We start from the raw sequence: 20,562 nt of genomic DNA, 5'->3' as shown, positions 1-20,562 counted from the left end.
TTAGAGGACACTTATCAGGACGGCAGCCGGAGTGACACACGCCCAGCTGGGCTTCCCTGGAGAAAATGCTGTGCAGTGTAGGGAAAGATCCCCACGGTGCACAGAGGTGTGCATGTGTGCGTGTGTGTTTGTGTGTGTGTGTGTGTGTGTGTGTGTGTGTGTGTGTGTGTGTGTGTGTGTAGAGTTGTTCTGTGCAGATAGGGCCCTGTGACTCCGAGATATGCACAGGCTCATTAATTAGAGGCTCTCATTATTCCCCCTCAGGCTCAAGACACTTAATCAACACCAAGCTCCAACTAAGACACACTCACGCACACGCACGGACGCACGCACGCACGCACGCACGCACGCACGCACACACACGCCCTCGCACGCATAGTCCACAGCAGGCTAAATTCTGACACAACATCATGCCAGAATGGAGCACTGTGGAAGAGGTGAATGAATGAATGGTGATGAGGGGTTATTTGTTTTCGGTGATGTTCGGGACAACAGAGAGGGTGGGTGTCGTCGCTGTTTAACACTTTTATTACCAGAACGTTGTGAACCATCTCAAAAGAGATCCATCCAGCTGCCATGTCTCGGTGTGGAAGCAGTCCGTCAAACACTGCAAATTATAATCTTATGTTATGAAATTTACATGCCGGAAATATTACAAATGGGATTCCGGGGCCTGTGCCTTTGTGAATCTTGGATTTCTGCCATTGATTTTATCATGTCTCTCTCTATCTATCTACGGATGTATAAATATATATATATATACACACACACACACACACACACACACACACACACACACACTCATATCCACAGAAGCATGTGGAGTCCACTTTTAAAGAGTGGACGGTCAGGTGTGTGTGTGTATTCTCACAGGTTCTTGCATATGACTGTGTGCATATTTTTTGTGCATGTCACATTAGGGCTCTTGCTGTAGCGCTTATTGCCTTGCAACTGAAGCCCTTGTAATTAAGGGGCCGTTGTTTATTCGACCGGCGGACAGACAGCGCTCAGAGACACTCCACTGTTGTGACTTATAGGAGCGAGAGTCTGTGCGAGAATGAATTACTGTCAGACGGGCTGGAGAGCTTTTGGAGTGTTGCGCTTCTTTGAGGGCTTTTAAAAGCCTTTCTGACACTTCTCATGTCCCCCCCCACCACCAGACAGCCTGTGTTACTGACATGTGGATGATGCACTTTTTACATCATGCGGACTAATGAAGAGGCGAGCAGGCAGACGCACGTAAGCAAATAAGTAGCCGTGTACAAAGCTGTGATAGCCCACGTCGGATGGGGGCGGAGGTGGCGTCACTGGTTCCACAAAGCAAACATGATTCTTGACTGGGCTGACTCGCTGCGCGGAGGTGAATTAGGACTCTTTAATCAGACAGAGCTTCAACTTCAAGCTGCAAAGCTCTGCGAATGAATTTGTGCTTCAACGGAAACATTTTAACAGTTACAAGGACATTTTTAGTAGAAAAAAAGATTGTGAGTCAGTGAAGCAGTGGCAGTAGCATTCCTAAAGCATTACTGTTATACCTCTAAAAACAATTTCCCCTCCTCGTTGCCTGGTCTACAGTGTTTATAGCGGACCACAAAATAAGCCACGCTTCCCTCTTTTTGTCAGTTGTAAAAAATAAAATAATGATACAAACATTCAGTGACACTGAAGGACATTAGTCACAAAGCTCTTAATTCTGAGAGAGCTTAGTAGGGTGATGAACTTTTTTGCATAACGAGAGTCAGTCATTGTTCATCGTGGTGCTTGTCTGACTTACATTACTCCAAATCAAAACAAACTCTTTAGTCCGGTGCAACTTATCGTCACAGACACCCAGATCAGAACATTCATCGGAGACATTGTTGAGGGCATGATTGGCAAGAACAAGAAAAGGAAGCACCAACTTTTCAAACGGCTCCAAGTTGTGGAAAATGAAATAGTTTTTTTTTTTTTTTTTGTTTCCCTCTGAAGGCTGGAGTCCGATTTCCTGTGCGGGCTCTGATTGGGAAAGCAGAGGCACGCACAGGGAGCCTGCTTCTGTATGGAGATGCCAGATGACAGGCCTCGCTCACGAAACAGACTGTCGCCGGGTGGCGCGCTGAAGTGGCCTTTGATCGATCATCAGACGTGGCTTTTGTGAAGCCATCCCTTGTGCAAACCTGTTTTAGATGGTTCGACTTCAGCGTGTGCTTGAAAGAGAACAAAAAATGTGAAGTGCATCTTGTGTTGGCGCTTGTCTGTTTGTGCGCCAGCAGGAATCAGCTGGCCTTGGGGGGGGGGGGGGAAAGAACACGAGTGTCATCTATTATCAAGTGAAACAAAACACAGATACGCTAACAGATAAACACGCAATAACCCCTTCCTCATTGACGACACAAACACGTCCTTTGATCGCAGTGCTCCACCGCGGAGTGTCCTCCTGCCTGGGTGCCAGCTGTGGCGGTGGAGGTAGTGTCAAGCATTTTTGTTCGTGTTCATCCATGTGGATTAGTGATTGTCTCGTGGACTCCCTGCGCAGCAGGAGCTTGTCCATAGGGCCATATGTCAGCTTGTCACCCTCCTCCTCCTCGTCTTTTGTTATCGGAGTGACCCGTTGGTGCCCTGCGCACCCCGCTGACCCTGAAGACACGCCAGCTTATTGACCAACTCGCAGCTCCATAGAGTCCATTACCGAAACCAATTTAAATCAAAGGCCTATTGTATATAATAACTGATTTCACCTCACTTCAATATCGACCGCTTCTTTAATTCACCTTTGAGATAATTCCCCGTGAAATCCACAGTAATGTAGTTACTGTATTAATCCCGCAACGGGTGAATACTCTCGCTTTGTGCTACAGCCACTGGCTTCAGCACCAGTCGATCCGTTTCAATGGTTGATGGCTCTGTTTTGAAACTGTTCTCATTTTGTCACTGTGGCAGTGACTGCGGTGAGTGGGTTCTCACCAGAATAACCATGTCCTTTGTTTTGAATTTTATTCAGCCCACATCCACAATCGACGGTGAAAAGTCCGTTTTTGACAATCGAAAAAAACCAGCAGATATTTTCTCATTCTGGCAACAACAACAACAACAACAACAACAACAACAACAAACAACAACATCAGCCAACCAAACAGAAAGACGAAAAGAAAAAGAAATCAAGGTTATGCATGTGGTGGCTGTGTGCGGTAAAAAATTGCGACAGTGTACTCTGTGTCACAGCTGCTCTCAGCTGGAGGAAAGAGAGAAAGTGCACATTAACGGGGTCTTTTTATGTGAGAAATTCAAATTATTTCCAACAGAAATCATGATGGTCATCAACAACGGCCTCTGTAGTGAGCACTGCAGCAGTGATGTTATTTGAATTATCTAAACTGTGGTGAGCGTGCACGGTTGGGTTCGCAATGTTATGGGCCTGAGTGAAGATTGATATCCAAATATTTTAACAAAATGTAATTTTCTTACAGGGACGTTGTAGCCTAGACAAAATAAATATGGGCATTAGATGTTGAAAAATGCCTTTGAGTGACACTATTTTTTACTATAGTAGATTTGCTATAGCCCCCCCCCCCCCCCCCCCCCACACTATTCAATGTTTATCATAGAGCTATTGAGAATACAACCATACTAGTCACTTTCCCTTTGTAACCAAGTCTCATTTTTTTGATCTACAGTATGAGTATTTAAAACTATTCCAGCCGAAAAGTCCTCGAACCTCAGCTCGGTATCTCACATATTCTGGATGTCACCGCGGGCCCACATGTGGCCAGGGAGCCAGGCGGCACGTCGGACCGCAGCTCCCCTGCCGTCTGCCTCCGGACGTCCGCTCAGCTCGGTGCGTAAAAGGACTTGAAGCGCCCAAAAAAAAAAGAATCGAATCCCTGGCCGGCGGCGCTATGACCCTGCTCCTTCCCTCTGGCCGCTCCGAGTGTGTGCGCGCCGCAGGGCTCGGAGGAGCGCAGCGCGGCGCAGCGCGGCGCAGGGGAGGAAGTCATCGGAGCGCCGGAGTCCAGTTTGTTGCTGTTGCAGGATTCAGGATATCCTTCCAGCTCCTCACAGAAATTCCAGGGATTTTTTTTTTTTTTGGGTGCTTGTTGTAACCCCCCCCGCCCCCCCCTCTCTCTCCCTCCTCCCTCCCTCTTCTCTCCCTGGAAGTAATCTCCCTGCTTGTCGCGCTGTCTCCGTCGGCGCTCTGTTTGACTCTTGTCTCTCCACGAATACTTCAAAGGAGAAAAAGAAAAGGAGAAGAAGAAGTGTGTTTCGGCCGCTCGGGAACGGCATTTGGAACACTGTGCGAGGAACGCGTCTCCCATTTGGGCAGAGACTCCGCCGTCCTGGCCGCTCGCTCCGAGTCCAAGAGACGGCGCATTGGACACAGTCTCCGTTCACATTGCGCTCGACGGACGCCGTCGGCCTCACGTACATGGACGACTCGGAAAAGTTCACCAACACATTTTCCCCCTAAGACGCAGCCCGGGTCGGTCCTGGAGGCGCCGACCCCGCGCGCCGAGCGAGGAGGGAGCGGTGCTCGCGCCGGGACTTTTGGATTTACGCGCAGGAACCTTCTACCGCGGCCACTGTCAGTCGACACCATGTGTCTCTGATTTATTCCCCCGGAACCAACGTGTGGATTTAACCGGTGTACGATCTGTGCCGACTGCGCTGTCTCTCTCTCTCTCTCTCTCTGCCCCCTCTCCAACCCAAAAAAAAAAAAATTGCCGCAAAGCTGAGACTCGCACATCATCATGCATCGCTTCTTGGAGAAAATCTGCTGCAAGACTGAGGGAAGTCGCGAGGCAGCATGACTTGGGCTCTGGATTTTTTTTTCGAATCTACATTCCTTTCCCATATAATATCTTAATGCTGTTCAATTTTGGTTTACAAATATGATGAAATGGCAGCCCCGGAAGAAGGTGAGTCCGACTGATGTATATATTTGTACATATTTCCCAAATAACGGTTCTCTCGTATAGACCCCCAAGTTGGAAATTGGGGGCTTGGCTTGTCAAGGCTGCTTGTTTGTTTAATACAAATATTAGAAGCTGTAGATACAGTAGTAATAAGCAGGATGGCACTGTACCACACCGAACTGTAACTAATGCAGAGTTCCTAAACGATAGACAAGTTTCTATTCCCTTTTCACTGCATTTATCATCACAGTTCATGCAACTGATTATGAGAGACACAACAGTCATCTATAATGTGCTTGCATAGTATGATGCTACACACCCAGGGTATATATAGCTCATGCTGCTGTGTCGATTTTGATCGTCTGACCTGTGTTTTGTGTCTCCTGCAACCTCTCAACGACATCAGACAGAACCACATTGTTAATCTGGACTAATGGAGGCATCAGTGATTAATGTGGCCTGCAGTGAATGTCTGGAGCTGTGGGGCACATACACTGTTGACTCCTGTGTCCACACAGAAAACAAGCTCGTGAGCATGAAATGTTGAACGCGAGGCACTGACGAGACTTACACCCTGAAAGTTTCACAGTGAAAGTGGCACATGTCCTTCAGTGCCTTTCAGAGAAACCCCTGAGAAGAGTAAAACATGTCCCAGTTTCTCGTCTCCACGATTAGACCCACATTTTCTATTCATTTTTTTCTACTCTTGTTGGTCTCTGTTGTTGCTCCATCCCCATAGCCTGGGAGAATTACAGCATGGAAAATATCTGAAAATCATCTGGGGTCTATAAAAAATTGGTAGCACTGAAAAGCCCATGGTGAGGATTTCTACCAGCAGGTGGCGCTTGTCTGACAAGAAGCAGGCTCGCCTGTGCAGGAGTGGGCTTTGCTCTGGTCTAGAGTCAAGGAAGGAAAAATGAAAGGATGTTCAGTCCCCGTCCCCCCCCCCCCCCCCCCCCCCCCCCCCCCCCCCCTCTACTGCATCATACCAAACTAATTTCCCCCATAGATTGTTCAACGGTGGCCTAAACACTGTCTTTTCCATCAAGGCCCACATATTTTTGTTGCCTTTCTCAGGTAGAGTAGTGCAGCCACAACCACTGATAGCCGTAATCATTTCAACCCACTTCTTCGAGTGCATGGTTTTAGTAACCTATGTCTCCCTCTGCCTAAATTAATTTCTGTTTGTCATTTGTTCCACCCCCCCCCCCCCCCCCCCCCCCCCCCCCGAATCATTAATGTGGATAATCGCATCCTGAAAGATGAGATGAAAGTAAATTATCAAAACCAAGCTCCTTAATGTCGAATTATCGGCAGAGAAAATAAAAGCTGTGACATGCCCTGATGGTTTCTACAGCTGTGCAGTGGATCTGCCAAAATCATCTAAGAGCCCCCCCCCTTGAGGACTAAAAAGCCTTTCCTCGCTGCAGGAACTCATTCCCAGCCACACTGCAGTCATATGTGCTCAACCTGAAAATATGCCAAAAGTAACACTGTCCTTCATGTGTAAATTCTCTTTCCATCAGAGGGTTCACTGAGGTGAGCGCTCCATCACTCATGTTGGGGGCTCTCATCAAGGAGGAAAATGGCTACCCTGTGTTGTCGTGCGATGGGAATTTATTAACCTGTTGGAGGATGCTGGATGCTAGATGCATTAGTATGAACACAAGCAGTTAGATCAGAAAACACACAGCAGTGTTGAATATGTTGACGTACTCGCCACCCACACAGTGCGTGGTACGTGTTTGCGTGCGTGTGACAGTCTCCCTTCACCATGCACTCTGGGAACTCTGCGAAGCGTGTCTTCCGATTAAGATATTTCAAGTGGCAGGCAGGACATTGGGGTGTAAAATAAGTAAATAAAAAGATCTTTTGTGCTCCACATTGTAAAGAGAGTGTTTTCTTCAGAATGCAGCCCCCTCGAAGCGCACACAATGCGCAAACGTCACCGAAGGTCCTTGAACTTCCCCCGTTCTCGCTTCTCGTCCATCTTTCCAATCCACCTCCTTCCTCCACTGGCGGCTTGTTGCCGATCAAAAAGAAGCTGTCGGACAATTCAGCGCTGTCCCGCGTACAGTCCACCTCTTCATCATGGATTACGCTCATGGAAAAATGACAAATTTGTGATGGTGAAGCGATGAGAATGAGAGAGAATTCCCGCGATTGCTGCGACAGGTTTCCTTTTTTTTTTCGTTCTGGAAACGAGAAAGAGAATAGAGAGAAAGAATTTTTTGGTGGGGTGAATTGGTTTGAATAATTGGTGGAGAAGTTCTGAACGCATGAGCTGGTCTATGACATAATGTGAACGCGGATGGGTTTCTTACAATGGTAAGACAAGGACAATCATTGTTTTCCGCGGGGGGGAAAGCTTACTCGGCGACTCCGGTCAGAGATGGGCACGTTCCCCAAATGTGTACTGAAATGAACAAAAGCCAACAGGTTGATGTTGGAGAGCGAGGAACCTGTAGCGTAAAAGAAACACCGTTTTTTGGTGTCCTCGTAAGTCTGTGTGTACATGGGTGCAAGTCCAAAAGCGGTTTAAACATGAATTATGGACTCCTGCGGCGTGGCAAGTTTCTTTTCCGACTTCTTTGTCGGTATCAGACGCTGAGTTCCACTGTGTTTCTTTTCTTTTGTCCACAAATTTCTTTCAGCAACAGCTGAAAAACATTCCATGCTCCTTTCTTTTTTTTCTTCTTCTTCTGCCAGATGTGTTTTTAAGTCATCATCACCCCATGTTATCTTGAGCTGAACTGCTCACAGCCTGTTAATATGTTGGGTGGTCTCATGTTACGAATCCGGGCTCTGCGTTCAGAGCTCGTATTATGCCTTGTGGCAGTGTGACCGAGCCAGAAGGAAGCGACTGTTTGCTTTCGTGGTCGTGCCAGATGTTTCTTTGGGTTCCACGCAGTTGACATAAAGACTTCTCACCTGAGAGGGGCTGGACGCTCGGCTCATGTGTCTGTGGCCGGTCTCACTGGGAGCTCGGACTTTTACTATCGGCCGGCACACACTCACATCTCTGACCGTGTTCATTGGCTTTTCACCTCAGGGAGTTTCTCTTGCTGCATCTCCTTCTCTGATTCGGTATTATTTATGAGCTCTTCAGTGGGGCGGGGGGCTGGCTATCTCTCCCCCCAGCGCTCCATCGGTCCCTGTGACGTCTCCTAGCAGGCAGCAGCACAGCAGTTTTTGGAATATATTTACGGCGGGGGAAAACCCGTCTGAATGTGAAGCGCTGGAAGATCCACATCTGAGGGGAGAAGAAAGTGGGAAAGGCTGTCAGTGAGGCGTTGGGGGAGTGAGCTGAGATTGCTGGACAAAGACTGACATACATCAGGGGGACAAATAAATGGGGGCCGAGATTGCAGGACCATTTGGAGTCAGGTGGGTGGATATTGAGGAGAAGGAATGGAATCGCAGTAGAGCTGTACATGCTGACTGAATCTGAGATGGTTGGGAATTTGAAAAAGCGAAAGAAAAGGGAATAAGATGGTGCCGGAGATCTGGAGTTTAGTAGTGAGAGGCCCCAGAGTGATGCGGCAGGGATAATTAATGATAGGGAGTGATGGCGCCTGCTGTTCCCGATGCTGTGCAATATTTACGGCCCAGCATGCCGAGTAGAACAGGATGCGACTGCGTGGCCAGCCCCCTGGCCCATCCTCCTGAGGTGTGAAACGACAGGGTGGTGGGTATGGGATCGGCTTAGGTAAGGAGGAGGGGACAGCGACTCAGCAATACAGCTAAAATGTATGGGCTGTACTCGCTCGGTTAAATCCCAGTCCACCGCTTCCCATTGGGAGAGCTGCTGGACAGAGATGGAGGACAGAAAGAGGAGCTCCCTGGAATGCAGGGGCTCCGCTTTGCTCTGATTGTGATGCAGTGGTCTGCAGTTTGCACAAACTGGAGGCATATGCCTGGTAAGTCTCTCCAGGGAGTCCACTGTCAAAAATACAACAGCAGAAAACAATGGAGACGATGGTGACTGGCCTATGCGGCTCGCATTAATCCTCATTCCCGGGACCGGCACATTCCACCGCGAGTGCCGGGATGGATTTTTTGGGAATCACAAGTGGCAAACGCAAAGATTGATTTATTTGCACAAAAGTCCATTTGTAATGTTTTCCTCCGAGCCGCGGAGCAACCCTCTCTGATTTGCTACAGCTTTCCTTTACCCCCCAGTGCTTCTGTGAGCAAATGGAGGCATGTTGGATATTATTGAGGTCGTTGTTCCAGGGGTGTGGTCAGCTGCTCTCAGGGCTCAGGGGGTGCCTGCCTCTGGGTGCCTCCGCAGGGAATAAAACAGACCTGACTTGATGGACCACATCAACAAGAACACATTTCCTTGTGCTATGAGGTGGAACAGTCCTCTGCAGAACTTAAGCCCTATTCTTTTCGTTCTTTTCACCGGTTAAGCTTTTTGTATTATGTACTCAGTCTTGCATACTGTATACTGTGGAGAGCCAGTGTTTCAGACGTAAGCTGGCTGTCAATGGCATTAGGGACACATCCCTTCAGCATAGGGCCTGAAAAACATGCACACTTTTCTCTGTTTCACAACATCTATCAGAGTGCAGCTGCCAGAACCGCAGTTCCCCTACATTCCTTTATAACTCCGCACTGGACCGGTTCCAGTGGGCCGGGCACAGCATCAGCTCTGTCTTCAGGCGCTGCAGCTGTCTCCATCCAACGCGGTGCTGTTGTGTTGTGACAGACATTCGCTGCCAGCGTGCTCCAAAGAAGGCCTGTGATCCAGCCTGGTCGGAGAGACGTGTGAAGAGCACCGCTAATACCAGCCTGCCTCATACTGACGCCCCTAGATCCCACTAATTCCCTCTCGTCTTTTGTCAGAGATGGGGTTTATAAGCCCTTCTTTGAAGGCTCAATTTTCCAGGAGTGTGTCCGTGGCTTAGCTGTAGCCCGCGTGTAGCCAGTACCAGACATTCCATTCCTCGGATTGACCGTCTGGTTTGGCAGAGTGATCGGTATCTTGGTTGTTGAGTGGATTATTGATGATTGTTGACTGTGGAAAAACTAAATGTCAATTAACCCCTGAATACTTGTGAGGACTGCCAGCTTGTGTAAATGACACACAGTGCAACAGAGAAGCAAGCGAGATTAGTCCGAGCCTCCCTCTCTCCCACGTAGCTTTTGAAAAAGGAATCGGTGCAAACAGGGCGGCAGACACAAACGCACAGGCACACAGCTCCTCCAGGGGTCACGGTAACAACCAAGCCCGGAGCAGATTGTTTAAGAGTCCTCACCGTCACTTTGACCTACAGTATGTGGCCCGGCCTCTCCTTACTTACTTTTCCTGTCTTGCTGAATGTGGAGAGGGTTGCTAAAAACACACATGTATATATTTGTACCTCCTGGGTGTAAAATCTTACGGAAAGGAAAGAGAAATGGTGCCGAGCACGGCCCACTGCGCCTCTTCCCCCTTCTGTCTCTCAGAGCTCGGTTCAGCCGCCGTTCTCTCGCGCAAGTTTGGATTTTTATTTATATGAGCCTTATACTGCGATACTTATGTCAAGGCATATGTTTATAGTTGCTAAAATATGTGGGCCACGAGCACTTCCATATCCTCCACGGGCTTGTCTCCTAAGGGAGATTCGTGATTCCGGCTTCCTTAACAAGGCATACAGACAGGTGGTGACTGACAGGCACGCTGAGATAGATTCAGTAATGAGGACCCCAGAACAAACCCTCTGTGGTCCACCCCCCGTGCTTCGCTATCTCAAATGATCTCATGCCTCATAGATTTTATATATTTAAAAAAGGGGGTTCAGTCGCAGTGTAATAGAGCCATAGCTACTTACATTATAATGCCGTCTTTGCCTCCTCCCCCTCACCGTGGCTCCTCTCCGGCCCGTCTGTTCGCCCCAACGGTGCTACCCCCTGTCGTGCATGTTCTCCTGGTTGCCTGTGCCTTCAACTTTTTTTTGTTGGTTTTATTTGTTTGTGTCTGCCGACGTCCGTTGCCTACATTTGCGGATGTGACTTGAACCGTAATGCTAATCCCACCCTCCTGGCTCCAGCAAGTTGCATGGCCATGTTCCTTTGAAGGAAAAAAAAGAAAAGAGAGAAGATGTGAAAGATCTGTTTGTGTGTCCATGAATCTCACACTATGTGTTGACTTGTTTATCCCGCATACTGTGTGTAGCTGTGCATTTTAAAGTCTCGCAGAATACGGCCGCCTTGACAGGTGAGCGATATCCTCGTCGTCCGATAGGACATGATTGATGGAAAGTGTAAAATATCATCATCCATCAGAGATACTGAAAATACTGTACCACCTCCTCCTCTCTCCCAGCCCCCCCCCCCCCCCCCCCCCCCCCCCCCCCTCCTCCAGTCCTATCTCTCTCTCCCTCTCTCTTGATCTATATTCCTGTGACGGGGGTCAGGGGCCACATTAGAGCCCGTATTGTTCAGCAGTCTGGAGGGTGCTCCAGTTACCACTGTGAAATCTCAAGCATCAGCTGCTTCTTAGCTCTTTAAATACGCCGCACAAGGCTGAACACTGCTACAGGGGCTGGCCAGACACCACACAATTTGTACGGCGTGACGTTACATTGTTTTAAATAATATCTCCTTTATTGCCGTGTAAAACGTGTGTGCCACCTGTCTGGGTGTTCTGCATGATGACATTCTGCTGAACGGAACATGTTTAGTGGTAGGAGTGCCACTCTGTCTTCCGCAATAAAAACCGTTGTGTGCACACGTTCCAGCTGCTCCAGTGAGGGCTGGAAAAAAGATGCGTAATCACTCATTGGAACAAAGGACCGTAACTTGGCACACAACAGTTGGTGTAGCGCTTCAGGTGTGAAATTACCCTCCCAATTTACATTTGGGAGTGTGTACGAGGCCCCTCGTCTTTATCTTACTATGGCAGTTGCAGGGACGACTGCAACTGCCGTACTAGTAGTTTGCAGGCATGATACTGCAGCATCATCTTTGACGGAACAGTGTTAGTTCAGCTGTCATATTAGGTCAGGATGAAGCGAAGGTGCAGCCGAGGTGCGGAGTCCAACTGCTGAGCTCGGCGGTGTAATGAATGGGTGTATTATCCTTTACAGACGCTGAATGCTTCTGGTTTGTTGCTGCTGGGCAGTGCACAGTTTTATAACAGCGCCCCGGGGACATTGTTGTAACATAGCCACGCTGGCTGGCACTTGGACGTGTGAATAATCATCCGTGGCCCAGTCTGTCAGTGAACACGACTGCATGTGTCCATCAGGCTCTGACCACCAGCAGCAGCAGCAGCCCTCAAACAGGCCTGCCTTCAGCGGCTCCCTGCAAAGATGCACACAAACTCCTCAACCGGAAGCCTCGGGTTTTATTTTTCCCCCGCACACAACTGGCTCAACACCTTACAGCTCGAAACTCACATGAATCCACATTAGCTCCATCCCCTCCTTCCTCCTCCTCGGCATCATGCTGCAGCTCATAGCGAGCAGAGTAGGGCCTCGGGGCAGAGCAGGTGCAGGCTGCTCTGATAGCTCTTCACACACACACACACACACACACACACACAAACACACGAGCATGGATGGGTACACTCGGGGGAGATGGGTCACATTCGGTGCCACTCTCCGGTGAAATGGCAGGCCGGGATTGTTTGTCAGGGGCGAGGAGGATAGAAAGCTGTGCGCTGGTTGTATTTCGTGGTCCAAGTAGAGAGTGAGCAGGTGCTTCTAAATGAAAGCGGTCTTCCGTGTGCCAACGTGCCTCGTGTTCCCAGAGGAACAATTTTGCTATGCTAAAATCCTGTTCCCCGCAAATCTGTTGACAAAGCGGGGCGTTTCTCTGCCAATTGGTGTTTTGAAGTGTATCGCTTTTGGCTCCGTGTTAAAAATCTAATTTAATAAATCGCTTTGTAAATTGGTTTGTCCCTGTTGCTGCAGGTGGGGAGTTACATGGTTCGGGGCGTTGATGAATAGAAATTGACCAAATGTATTTTTTTTTGTTGGTAAAAGTATAAAGGTTTGTTCATTCTGAATGATTATTGTTAAAAACTGCACAGACGTGTTGGTACATGCTCCGTTACACATACTAAATGTCAAAATAGCAGAAAGTGTTTCTCATCTCAGTGGCATCTGTCCTTTCATTTTGGGGTCATGCTGTGTGCTTTGCTCTGCAAACAAAAAAAGAATCAATTTGACGTTTGAAATGATTTTCTGATCCGAGCGAGAGATGGATGTAATGGCTTCTAGGCCGAGCTTTCAGTCTGATGTTTTTTGATACAATACTTTGGGATTCTTTATTGAAGCTACAGGAGTTATATCTGTCCTCTTTGCGCAGCACGTGACAAATGTTGCCTTTGTAAAAAGAGTTTGTCAGTCCTCTGAGCACCGTGCGGTACACAGACAGATGGACTGGCAGGTTGACAGATAATGCGAATGTGGCGGGCGTCACTCCTTCTGAGACACGTCTTTGACTGCTATCACAGCTACACAAACAGAGATTCATTTAATTCCTTTTCCTCGTTTCCTGAGATGACGGAAACTGTTGCCCCGGCACAGGAACTGCTCCTCTCAGGGAAATGTACACAAAGCAATGCGCCGCAGAAAGATGCTTTTCTCCCTCTCATCCGGCCCCCATTCTGTGACTTCCGTATTATTATAATTTTTCTCATTTGGTATTGATGCACGTGCTTAGTCGTCTCAATCAGAGTTCGTCTTTAAGTGCTTTCCTGTTTGGGAAATTAACGTCAAATGATCTTGTTTGAGTGCCCGTCTCCTCCTGGCTTGCGTGATGGCGAGTCCCGGGGGGGTTTGTGAGAGGATTCAGATCAGATGGTTGTTGAGAGGAAGGGGGAGCGATGAAACCTGATTAGAATATGGTTTGAGTTAATTAACAAAGATTCTTTTTTTCCTTGTTTCATCTATGTTTATTCTAATTACAGATGGTGGTTTTCCAGTTTATATCAAATGTAACTGGTCCCACTGGGGTGGGGAGTGGGGGGGGTGATGATTCTCCTCCCAGCTGCCCACCCACCTGACCACCCGCCCGCCAACAGCTCTCTGTCGTTCTGCAGTCCTCGTTTTGTTCCGCCAATTGTCATGGAATTGCCGCTAAACGATGAGGTGCAAGTCGGTCTCATCATCGAATGACTTTAGGATAAAAATGCAGGTATGCGCGACAGCAACAGTGACCTGGTTTCTGTTTGTATCTTCAGATTGCCAACATGTCACATCGCTGTCGGTAGGCAGCGATTCGCACACGTGACCGGTTCAGCATTAATTGCGTCATGCTTTTCCTTATGAAGGGAAAATTATGAAAGCATTGCGATTAGATATTGTAACAGAGCCATGGCACAACCCCAGGGAAATGGTGGGCTATAGAGAATTTCAGCTGCACCGTGGACTCCAGACATAATTATGAACAGATGGAGGAGGGCCTGTCATATTTGCGCCTTGCTCCCTCGCCTGCCTCTTTTCCAACTCCTTTAGATTCTGCTTTCAAACTTCTCAGAGTGTTGTGAACTTCTTCATGCTGACATCCTCTTTTGTTTCTGCTTGTTGAATATCCGAGCAGCTCTTGTCATGGTAGCTGATTGGGAAGATCAAGAGCCGCTCTTCAACTCAAGCCTCTTTGTGCGCGAAGTTAGTTAAAGGCCAAAAAATGTGATTCAAGCACTTCTGTCTACCCTCAGAGATGACACTCATATTAGTGCCAAGTTGCCAGCGTCTTGCTTTCCTGTCTCACATCTTTTTCTTCCCTTTTTCTCTCTGTCTAAATTCAAACCCCTCATTCTCCCCCAACTACCTCTGCATATCCCTCTGTACTCCATCTTCATGTCGGTGTCTCTTAGGAAGAAACAGCCCTCAGCTGTAAATTGGCCCATTTCTCACATTTCATTTCCAAAAGTTGAGGCAGGTATAGAGATGAGTGGGGGGGGGGGGGGGGGGGGGGGGGACCCTACTAGCCACAGAATCCATCAGTCTCACTGGGTCCTTGAAACAGACGAGGGAGGGTTTTTCCTCAAATCAGCCGGAAATATAGTTTTCGTTGTGTTTTGCATTTCACTGCAGACCCAGCAGCTTATACACACGAGCATCTCATATACTGGTCACGAAATGAAACAGCAGCAGACAGATAGCACAGAACCTTTTTTTGCAGCACACCAGGCTCAGTGCTTCCCTAAGTGAAGAAAAATATCAGGACATTTCCATTATTCTGAAAATGTGTAAGTCCGTAACAGCATAAAATTAGATATCTGTGGAGCATAAAATTAATTCTGAGACCTCTACAAAAGGTCAAAGGATATTTTCAAACTAAACCCATGATTAGCTTCTTGTTTGACATACAATGTTAATGCCTGGTAAGAAGTTACTCAGTGTGGAATTGGTATGTCCAGTCACACATTAATCCAGCTTTGAAGTCTTCTAAGTCTTTTGTGACCTACTAAGGATTATGGGTGAATTTCCCATATTGTTCTTCTGATGCATGTACATAACGTTTGAGACATTACTGAGATTCTTGGTTGCAGACCCTTGTGCTGTTGCGGCATTCTGTTCGTGCTCGCCGTCCCATTTTCGCCGGTCGCCACTTTCTGTGGTTGGAGATTAGGGGAGGGAGAGTGTAGCAGCCAATTACCGTTGTATCTTTGTCCTGCCGTAGACTCCCCACTGTCTGCAGCCCTCTCCCCAGCCAAAAGAGCACCCTCCTTTCTCTGGAAGCCCAATTTGTCAAGATCACTCATTCAGATTGGTGTCATTTTGAGTAGGGGGCCCGTGTCTGCCTCAGGAGACGAATGATTACAGCGAAAGGGAGATGAAAAGGCGAAATGCAGATGATCCCTAATCTCTTTTGAGGAGCTGTATACCTCCTCTTTCTCCCCCCCAACTCTTTATCTCATGATCCCATTTCCTTTTTTTTATTCAAGGTCTTCCCGGTGTCCCGTTGACCTCTCATTTATTTCCTCCTTGATTCCTCTTCGCTCTCTTGAGCTCCTTTCCTTTCCGCTCATTAGCTCTTCTCCTCCCGATTCCTTATCCCAATGTACCATCCTCACCCTTTTCTGTTAATATTTCTTTCCCTGCTCTTGGCTTCAGACTCCTTCAAGGTGTGGACGACACAGCACCGACCCCATGTAAATATGTAGGCTAATCTGGGCTTTCATTAGTTTGTGTACATGAATATTGCATGACTGGTTCTCCGGTGCTAGCACAGATTAGTTCTCAGTCTTCTCCCCTCGGTTAATTGAAAACCATTATAACTGACTACAGTCAAGAGTTGTGCCCCAAAAAAGAGCTCCGTTCTCCGGCTGCGCTGACGCTGCTCTGATCTCTCCTCCCCTCCGTACCCCTCCCCGTCAAACCCAAAGCCTGCTTTTCAAATGGACACCAATCAAAAAGGCTCTTCTGGGAGAGGCAGAGCAGAGTGTTGGGAAATGAGGTTAAGTGTGCAGACTGGCCGACCTTCAATATTGCAACGCCCTCCATATCAGAGTCTGACAGCCCGTGAGAGTGTGGAGAGAAAGGGCTTGGTGGGACGAGTTGTAATTGGACTGGGATACCAGAGAGTAGATGAAGCATTGAAGGCCCCGACCTGTCTCCTTTCAGTGCATGAAGGGTGTGAGATGACAGATCCACCTCTGTGGTTTTTTGACAGGAGCTTCAACTTCATTCTGACCATGATAAACAACATAACATTCACAATACATGCATTTAATTCCCGATTCACTGCCCACACGACTGACCGAGCATGTAGGAAATGTCAGCGCTGAGTTCATAATTGTATGCATATGTATTTTTTTGCTGGTAGTTCAAATCTTCAGAAGAGTGTCTGTGGGGTGCGTTTTCTTCAAGCAGGCCTCTCCGTTCTCTATCTGATCTTCTGTTGTTACTCGGGGATATGGGGGGTTGAGCGGAGTGTGTCGAGACTCTTCGGAAACAAGGTCCTCCATGTTGCCCCTGGACACGTTCCCCATATCAAGCAGCTAATTTTATGCAACCCTCATCATGCCTTTGAAACAGAGAAAGAGACGGAGAGATTTTATCTTCGGGATGGTGCCAAAATAAGAGGCGGAAATTGAGTGGAAACCCCAAAAAGCGGGCGGTATATCACCATGGGAGCATATTCCCCTGCCTCCATCCCCTTTTATTCATTTATTATCTTTCCAAAAGAGACTACCCTGCTGTTGTCAGTTTGCTGCTCTGTTTCAATTCTCATATGCTGGAGAATTGGAGGTTTACACATAAGCTGAGATGTATATTTATATATGTCTGTGCGTGTGTTTCTCCTAAAGCATCTTGACAGTGCACATACCTGTCAGTGGGGTGAGTGTTTACCCAGATCACAAGTCTCTCCCTGCCCACGATTCCATGTATTTTCCACACGATTACTTCTCTGTCAGATATCTGTGCTTTCGTCTGGCACCTTCTTGCACCTTCACCGCTTTGTTTCTATTTTCTACCTTGACCTTGATAATGTGCTGCTGGCACATTGGCGTGTGTAGGACTCACATTTTTTTTTCTTCAAACTGACTACTCAGGCATTTTCTTCTACGCTGAATAAAAACACACCATTCCCTTCCTGCTTCCTTTTCCTCTTTTCCTCTCCTCCAGACTTCCCTCCTTCTCTTCCTCTCTGTTCTCGCCACATGACACTGCAGCGCTGGCAGGTTTCGTGGTCAGGCTTCAGGAATGGAAATGAGATGCACGGTGGCACTGTGTCAAAGAGCAGCAGATTGAACATTAGCCTGAATGGTCCAGCAAATGTTTGCTAATTTTTCTTTATCTTTTTTTAAAATTCAAATTAGCCCAGAATATTGGCTCAGGAGCCGAGGGTGAAGAGAGAGCGCTGCAGTGGACGACTGCTCTATTAACCCCACATGATGTGTTCATGTGTTTCAGTTTGATTGCATGAATTATCACAAGTACGTGATAGAATTCACTGTGTGCTATTTGTGTTTGAGTGTCTCTGCATGTGAGCCAGGAGGCCTGGAAATAGGAAACAGAAAGTTACATTTAGTCGTCTTTAGCAACTTATTAGTTGTTATATGGGGCGAATCTGCTATGTTTGTTTACCTGAAAGCAAAGTTTTCTTCTTCTAGTCTTACCTTTGCTCAAACAATGAATCTAAACCTGAGTGGAGGGAGGGCTGCTCCAGCCTGACTTCCGACAGGATTATTTATGGTGTGTGCGCCTGTCGTTGGTGTTTGACTTATTGCAGGGTCACAGGATGTGGGTGGATTTAGGTGGTACTTTATCACTCTTACCTCGCCATTCTTAATCAAGTCACGTCCCACCCTGTCACTGCACTGGGTCACCTCCAGTATCTGCATCTGAATCTGTGTGTGTGTGTTTGTGCCTGTATGCATAGTGTATACTGTAAACATGTGCATATGTGATACCACTTGATACTATTGACTTGGACCACACACACCAAAAAACTGACGACGTGTGTTGACCAGCATCGTCTTTCAGTGAGAGGAAGATGTGCATGAAAATGTGCATGAAAATGTTCTGCTTATCTCAATCTAAGCCAATGTTTTTAATATTCAATTTATACAAACTATTGTTTGGCTGCCAGTGGCTGCCGGTCATCACATGGTTGAGCCCAGCATTGTGCTTTATCAATTTGTTCAACTCACAATGAACAAAAATTGATGCAGCAAACCAGAGATGTTTTTGTTTTTTTTAATTCTACACATTTGTTTTCCTACCCACAATGCAACAGAATTATGGATAGTTTGATCAGAGATTTTGGATTTGCTATGCTAGCAGTGGCTAATGTAGCCAGCCTCAGCCAGAGATAAGGAGCAGGCTACAGAGGTCTCACTTCTTTCCAATCCCAGATTTTTTTTCATTGTTAAACCTGCGGTCTTCTTGGGACCAAAACCATTTGTACATCGCTCTCTGTCTGGAGCCACAAAAAGCCTCTATACATCTTTGATTTTTCACAGATGTTGTAGTACTTCCCAACAGCTGTAAACAGACTTTGATGTGTAGAATCGAGCCGACGGACCTTTAACTGTGAAGGCTAACTCCACGCCTGGTCTGTAAATCCCCAGCGTCATAACAAACTCTGCCCTTGTGTGGATATGCAATGTTACATCTTTAGCGTGTACAGAATGTTGGCCTCAGCCCTCCCTCTCTGTCCTTGGTTGGTGTGTTTGTACTGACAGTGGCCGCTCCTGTCCTGCAAGTAACCTTAGCAGAAAGCCGTGACTGATGGGATTCACGAGTCCCCCATCTGCTCCACCTCTCACAGATGATATGTTTGTACAGGAACTTACCTTTGCAAGATAGTGTGTGTAAGGGTGTGTGTGTGTTTGTGTCAGATTGTTGACTCTGACCTACGAGTGTTTTGTTCGCTGTGGGATTTGTCTCTGAGTAATTTGAATAGGAAATAACAAGTGTCTGCAACTCGCCATTCCACTTGTCTCTTGACTATGTCTCGGCTCACTGGATATCAAGTCAGCCGGGTATTAAATGTTTAATGCTAGTGGATGTAGAAGATTGCCTTCTACTTGTTCTGATTAAATATTTAGGGGTGTCTGAATGGTGTATTTGACATTGCTAGGTGCTGAGGGACCCTGCTCGCACTGTGAAGTGTGGGAACATAACTGACTGCCAGCTGCCTATTTGGTTGTGACTACAACTGGGACCTTCGCTGAGTAAAGCCGGTGGCAGGCAGAGAATGAAAGGTGAGAGGCGGCGTTATATTTAGCCGCGTCCTACCAAACAAAGCCTTTTCCTCTCTGTACAGCGGACTCTTGCCTCGCCATGAGAACCTTGCTTTGTCCTTTTGAACATTACAGACACCAGGCAAGGATAAAACTTGGCAACTTGGGTTGGCACACAGACCTAATTTAGTTGTCTGCAGACAACTGTGGGTCTTGGTTTAACTTTATGGAGACGGCGAAAGCTGCCAATTCAAGAACACGGTGAAATGGAGTGTACATTAACAAAAAAATAGTTTTTCCCACTGCACTTAAACTACTCCAAAGGAAAGGTTATTTCAGTTTCCATCTGGAAAAACCAGCAAGGCGCATCTTCAAAGTCAGGCTCGGATTAATATCTAAAAATCAAAGAGCCGCTCGCACACCAAATTCCATGATCCCTTTACCTGACATCTTTCTCCACACGCAGTGGAGAAGACTGGCAAAGCAGCAGTATTTGTTTTGGGGGGATATTTCTTCATAGTGGATGCTGAAACTGAAATGGAAGTATAATAATAAAGTGGAATATATTCTGATGCATTATCAGTTCTTTGGCTGCTTGGTAGATCAAGTGCCGTCATCTAGCATTGGCACCAGAACATGAAATAGCATGTACAATACATAGATTCACTGGACTGCTTTATAAAATGGCAGATCATTATTCACAGTAGGTAATGCAAATGAGTAAAGATGTGTCCAGTAATTATGTATTGTATGAAATATGACCAGGTCAGTCTGTACGCGACAGTACTCGGTACAGAGCTGCTTGGACTATGGAAAATGTAACCGGTTACTTGTACGTGTGTTAAGCATTTTTCTGTGGTGGGTTATGGTCCTAAGAGGGCTCTCAAGTTGCCCAGTCTGCCCAATGCTCACTATATTCTCCTTCCATAGAAGCAGCAAGAGGTGTTAGAATATCAGAAGCATATCTTCACACAGGACCCCTGGGATCCACTCGGGAGACACCTGGTCGCACCACAGACCACTTTACAGTGCTGGCTC

General features: G+C 47.2%; 1 protein-coding gene across 3 annotated transcripts in view; it reads left to right on the top strand.

Annotated features, from left to right (window-relative positions):
* LOC118314092 (tetratricopeptide repeat protein 28-like) overlaps nt 1-20,562 on the top strand; it is a 164,502-nt gene that overhangs the window by 44,882 nt on the left and 99,058 nt on the right. The window contains exon 1 of one of the 3 annotated variants that reach the window (XM_047329207.1): nt 3,579-4,892. The exons of the other annotated variants lie outside the window; for them this stretch is intronic. Coding sequence (XP_047185163.1) covers nt 4,866-4,892 — 27 coding nt within the window. The 5' untranslated portion in view covers nt 3,579-4,865. Of the gene's footprint in view, nt 1-3,578; nt 4,893-20,562 lie in introns of those variants that run through there. 3 annotated transcript variants of the gene reach the window in all.

This window comes from Scophthalmus maximus, chromosome 19 (assembly GCF_022379125.1).
Source record: "Scophthalmus maximus strain ysfricsl-2021 chromosome 19, ASM2237912v1, whole genome shotgun sequence".
In the NCBI taxonomy this organism is placed as follows: Eukaryota; Metazoa; Chordata; class Actinopteri; order Pleuronectiformes; family Scophthalmidae; genus Scophthalmus; species Scophthalmus maximus.
The sequence above is the reverse complement of the archived record's forward strand: the minus strand, read 5'-3'. Positions and strand labels throughout refer to the sequence as shown.